The 6,025-nt window shown below is 47.5% G+C and overlaps 1 protein-coding gene across 1 annotated transcript; it reads left to right on the forward strand.

Annotated features, from left to right (window-relative positions):
* The first annotated feature begins 202 nt into the window (after positions 1-202).
* On the forward strand, positions 203-3,382 carry MC5R (melanocortin 5 receptor). Its single transcript, XM_055292799.2, has 2 exons — positions 203-331; positions 1,781-3,382. Exon 2 carries the CDS (start codon positions 1,820-1,822, stop codon positions 2,795-2,797), a length of 978 nt encoding a protein of 325 aa, XP_055148774.1. The 5' UTR covers positions 203-331; positions 1,781-1,819; the 3' UTR covers positions 2,798-3,382.
* Positions 3,383-6,025: the final 2,643 nt, after the last annotated feature.

A 6,025-nucleotide genomic window follows, 5' to 3' on the forward strand; every position in this document is an offset into this window, starting at 1 on the left:
AACCGACCGACCAACCAACCAACCAACCAACCAACCAACCAACCAACCAACCAACCAACCATTCATTCATTCATTCAAGAGCGTGTTGGGGGAGGATTTTCGCGCCGGGCTGACGCGGTTCCCTGGCCGCTGTGCCGCGCTGGGCCACTAGGTGGCAGCGGAGGCCGCCCGGGGCCGGCAGGCAGGAGGCTTAAAGCCCCGCAGAGCCGCAGCCGCCTAGCTGGGGAAGAGGACCGTCCGGGGCTGGCCCTGAGCGCCGCGCGGCCCCGTCAGATCCCGGGGGACGCCGGGGGCCCGGGCTGAGCGCCGCGGCCCGAGGGGAGGAGCACTGGTAAATAGCCACAACTTTCTGTCTCCTTGAGATCCTGAGAATAAATGCAAAATCGCGCTTCCGCTGCATGTGGAAGTGAGCAGGGCGGCAGCTAGATTGCCCTGTGAGGTTTTAACACAGCTTGATATGATTTTAGTATAATTGCATAATTTACCGAGATATCTGAGCTGGAACTCAGCTGTAACAAATGATTGCAGTTCAATAAATGCTTATGATTACCACTTTTTTCCTTTTTTATTTTTATAGATTTAGGGGGTACAGGTGCTGTTTTGTTACATGGATATATTGCATAGTGGTGGAGCCTGGGCTTTTAGTGTAGCCATCACCCCTATAGTGTACATTGTACCTATTAAGTAATTTGTTGTCCCTCACCCCCTCCCTCCTTCCCAAAATGATTACCAATATTAATGATGACAGTGATGACAGAAATTCTCTCCAGATGTGATCTGAGTTTGGAGGGCAAAGGGATTTTTGAAAATGAATCATAAGAGAGAAATTTTGCAACAAAAGACTGTGGTACATTTAAATTGCTGTTTTTTTTAATACTGTGCTCACGCGGACCTAATAAACTATCAAGCAGACCTCAAGGAATTCCACATAATGCAGAAGCGTGGGAAAAATAGGTATTGAGGTAAAAGCAGCACTGTTTTCCTCAATTTTAACATGTATGTGCAGCCTACACTTACAAACTTAAGACAGTAGCTTTTAACATGTGACTTTGCTCAGGGTAACAGACCATTCCGGTTATATCCTTACTTACAGCTGTGGAGGCTGAATCCCAGTGGGTCTGAGAAGTGTCAGGACAAGTGTTCGGGATGCACCTGTCTGTCTCTCTTGAGGGAATACGGGTCTGTGCAGTCTTAAATCGGAGCTCCCTTGAGGAGAATGTCGTGCAGTAGCCTTACAAATGTGAACATCGGGAGACTGGCTGGATTTTGTGGGTTATGAGTTGGGGACACTTATGATAGTGAACTTGAGCCCAGGAGAGCAGCCATAAAAAATGAAACTGTCCTGGGCGCATGGAGGTGAGTGTCTCTCTAGTAAGATGTATGTGAAAGGCTGGGAGCTGAAAGCAAGGAGAGCAGAAGAGGCTGGTGAAGATTCTAATCTGCGGGTCCGGGGGCACTCTTCCAGGTCTCAGGAACGCAGGTCAGAAGGTGCAAGCCAGCGGCCGGGCACGTGGCTCATCCCTGTAGTACCAGCACTTTGGGAGGCTGAGAGAGAAGGATCGCTTGTAGCCAGGAGTTTGAGACCAGACTGGGCAACATAGGGAGACCCTGTCTCTTAAAAAAAAAAAAAAAAAAAGGATTGGGCGAGCCGAGCCCAGTCCTCTGATGCACTGTGTCATTCATCCCCTTTCTTAGGCTGTGTTGGTTCTAGGCAAGCTGCTGTCTTTCTTTGGTAGGCTGCTAACCTCTCTGGATTGTGAATTTAAAACATGTTTTACAGTAAATTTGCTGCCAAGACAAGAGGTGTATTTCTCCGGCAATGAATTCCTCATTTCACCTGCATTTCTTGGATCTCAACCTGAATGCCACAGACGGCAACCTTTCGGGACCCAGTGTCCAAAACAAGTCTTCACCACGTGAAGACATGGGCATCGCTGTGGAGGTGTTTCTCACTCTGGGTGTCATCAGCCTCTTGGAGAACATCTTGGTCATAGGGGCCATAGTGAAGAACAAAAACCTACACTCCCCCATGTACTTCTTCGTGTGCAGCCTGGCAGTGGCCGACATGCTGGTGAGCATGTCCAGTGCCTGGGAGACCATCACCATCTACCTACTCAACAACAAGCACCTAGTGATAGCAGACGCCTTTGTGCGCCACATTGACCATGTGTTTGAGTCCATGACCTACATTTCCGTGGTGGCGTCCATGTGTAGCTTGCTGGCCATTGCAGTGGATAGGTACGTCACCATCTTCCACGCCCTGCGCTACCACCACATCATGACGGCGAGGCGCTCAGGGGTCATCATCGCCGGCATCTGGGCTTTCTGCACGGGCTGCGTCATCATCTTCATCCCGTACTCTGAATCCACCTACGTCATCCTGTGCCTCATCTCCATGTTCTTCACTATGCTGTTCCTCCTGGTGTCTCTGTACATACACATGTTCCTCCTGGCGCGGACTCACATCAAGCAGATCGCGGCTCTGCCCGGGGCCAGCTCTGCGCGGCAGAGGACCAGGATGCAGGGCACGGTCACCGTCACCATGCTGCTGGGCGTGTTTATCGTGTGCTGGGCCCCGTTCTTCCTCCATCTCATTTTAATGCTTTCTTGCCCTCAGAACCTCTACTGCTCTTGCTTCATGTCTCACTTCAATATGTACCTCATACTCATCATGTGTAATTCCGTGATGGACCCTCTCATATATGCCTTCCGCAGCCGAAAGATGCGGAAGACCTTTAAGGAGATTATTTGTTGCCGTGGTTTCAGAATCGCCTGCAGCTTTCCCAGAAGGGATTAAGCACAAAGTGCTCTTCTCTGTGGCTCTGTTCTCCTTTGTTTGCTCACCTATGACAAAGCGACAGCCAAGGGCTAGGCGGGAGTGCTAGCATCCCCTTTCTCTCTTTACCAGCTCAGACATGGGCCCAGGAGGCTCTCTCTGTTCAGTTCCTGGTGATTATGTCCAACATGCAAGGGTTGCTTATCCACTCTGGGAACAGTCATGACAATTTCTTACTGTCCTTATGTGTCCTATGGTTTCTACTGCTCCCACCCATTTCTGGGGGCCCCATCCACCCTCCACCTAGCAGGCATGTGCTCGGGGAATGCACAGCACCCTGAGTGCAAGCCAGGCATGAGGAAACACGGATTGTGACGGGAAGAAAAGCCGTGCTATCGACGCCAGGTGGGATTGCTTCTTCTCCCCAGAAGCAGGTCCACACTCTGCTGGCTGCACTCTGAGCTATGCATGCTTTTCAGGGAAGAAAAGAGTGGCCAGATTCTTTCCATCAGAAGCAATCTGTTCATTTGTTCTGAAATGTCTTCTTTGCTCCCCTTGCCTGAACTTTTGATTCATGGCTTGATTCAATTCATAATTGTCCGAATAATTGTACTTCTGTCAATCATGGTGTTGCGCTTACCCAGACATAAAACCTTATGCTACAAACCTTGCCTCATGTGCTGTGGAAGACTCTGTGACTCTTTCTTACTGTCTTATTTGGGCTCAGTCTGGGGTTTCCAAATGGGTGTTTGGAGGCATTCCAGGGGCTCAAGGAGTTCAAGGTGCCCAGTGCTGCATGTAGCACACTTCCACAGCCAGGCTTGCTTTGAGTGGCTCACACTGGATCTGTGTTAGAGTCTGAACTCTGGCCTGTGTACTTGGAAGCATGTCAATCTCATTTCAGCAGCCAACAAAGGTCAGGGCCCAACCTATAGCTGAGTTAGCCCCATCTTCTCCCAACCTAGACTGGAGCAGGGAAACCTGAGTTCAGGTCCTAACTCTGCCTTTCACTGCTGTGTGGCCTGAATCATCTCATTTCAGGTTCCACATCTGTGCTGACTGCACACGATGGCTGTGAGAACTGCAAAATTGTGAGAGCTTCTTGTAAATTTGTAAAGCACTATAGGGTTTATTTTTTATTTTAAGGAAATGCTAGGATTAGAGGCATGAGCCAGAGGTTGCAGTGAGCCAAGATTGCACCATTGCAATCTGGCCTGGGCAACTGTTCAAGACTCTGTCTCAAAAAAAAAAAAAGAAAAAGAAAAAGAAATGACTAGATGGGGTAAATACTAAGGAAGGACACAGGGGCCAATGGTCAGAGCAGTGGCCTGGACACCAGGAGGTCTGTGTGGTCATTCTCTGAAGCAAAGGGCTGGAGTCCTTGCAGCTCTCACAGTCCACTCTTATAATAACTTTTGGTATGATTCCTATTTTCTGCTTTGTTTTGGACATTCACATGTAGACTGCACCCAATGAATAGAATGTAAATAAAGCAGAGGACCACTGGGTCACGCAACAGTGAGCCACTAGTGCAGAAGAGGGGCCCTTCCTATTGAGGCCTGCCAGGACAGAGGGGCTTCCTGGGTGTAGCCATATCAATAACTTATGCACTTGACCCCTGCCCCTGGGAATGCAGAGTCCAGGAAAGAAACGGTGCTGGCATGAACAGGAGTGTGCATAAGACATCCAAATCATTTGAAAACTGGCAAATTAGCAGGCTGTTGGCAACTGAGTTTTGAAGGGGCAGCTATCTTTTCAAATGTTTCCCGTTCCTTGTTGCTGAAAATTCATGTGTGTATCCACGAATGGGCAGTAAGTTGTCCTGTGTAACCACCATGGAGAACTACAGTGCATTGTTCCCGTGGGACATGTCTCAGGAGCCTGGCTTCTGTGAAAGCTGGCCTCTCTTCTGCCCCACGCATTAGGTGGCCCCATGTCCTACAGCAGCTTCAGGCATGGAGCAGGTGCACCATGAATGCTTGTTATTGTTGCAAAACAAATGTACATTGACTCTTCTGCCTGCTAGACCTGAGTACTAAGTGAGTTCCGATCCTATGGGCAGAAACTTCAACCCTGTGGTTGACACTGGCCCCATTTGGGAACCCAGTTCTCTATAGGCTAATTTTCTGCTCTAGTGCTTCATGAGCTGCTACAAGATCTGACCTTTCATATAAAGGTCTTTATGGAAATGCTCAAATGCCTTTTAATCTTTATAAATAGTGCAGAAATAACCCTAGTATTTAGATGTGTCATCATTTGGAAGGAATACATGTGTGTAGTGACTTGGTAAATATCTGTACGTAAATGAGCCAACCCCTAGCACACAACACAAAGTGTCTCCCCCAAAAAGAATACAAATAACTGTCAAATATTGTATGATATGGTATGTTAAATATTTGCTTCTGTAGGAAATTTGTTTGGTGTAAAAATATGTGTTCAAGGAAATGGTTAATAAAATGGAAGGAGCAGACCACCTGTTTCAACTGGTCATTCTGATGTGTAATATCCAGAATGGTTTTGGTCTTTCTGCCAATTTGTTAGCAGCTACTGCAAAATGAGAAGGTACATTCATTGGTGACTTGTGGTGAAATCTCCTTGACAATATTTATTGCCTGTCAGATGGCCATGTCTCAGATCAAAATGATATAACACCTACAAATAAAATAAAATTGCTCACTTGACCTTATATACTGTGCAAAAGTCTGTGTCTTAGTAAGCAAGCATTTTGGGGATATCACCTAGCATGTGCTCACAGTGGAGCTAGAAGCAGTGGCCATTAGAGAATCTCTGCCATCAGTGAGTTTATAGGACATTAGTTATTTCAAGACATGACAGATTTCCAGATGCTACACATCAATAAAATTAGATGACTCTGAGCATGTCTTGTGTTTTTCTGCTTCCAGATTGTGTTGAAGCTGCACAATCTTCAGGGCACACCCTCTATACCCATATGAGTCATAACGTTCATCCCAGATGCCTTTCTTCTAGGAGGCCCTTTTGACCCCCATAATTATACCTCACAATGGCACACATTCTGCTGGGTACTCCGGAGAGTAGATTGTTTTTATGTCCTTTGCCGGAATACAAGCATCTTTGTGAGAAGGGATTTGTGTCAGGGCAGTGCTGTCCAACAGAACCTTCCATGATGGTGGAAATGTTTTGTCTCTGCTTTGTCCACTATAGTAGCCATTAGCTACATGTGGCAGTTGAGCTTTTAAAATGTGGCCAGTGTGACTGAGGACCTGAATT

The sequence above is a fragment of the Symphalangus syndactylus genome, chromosome 1, assembly GCF_028878055.3.
Source record: "Symphalangus syndactylus isolate Jambi chromosome 1, NHGRI_mSymSyn1-v2.1_pri, whole genome shotgun sequence".
NCBI classification, from domain to species: Eukaryota; Metazoa; Chordata; class Mammalia; order Primates; family Hylobatidae; genus Symphalangus; species Symphalangus syndactylus.

Bases quoted from the DNA above. Each gene is read 5' to 3' on its own strand.
- MC5R (XM_055292799.2), top strand. From the start codon at position 1,820: ATGAATTCCTCATTTCACCTGCATTTCTTGGATCTCAACCTGAATGCC.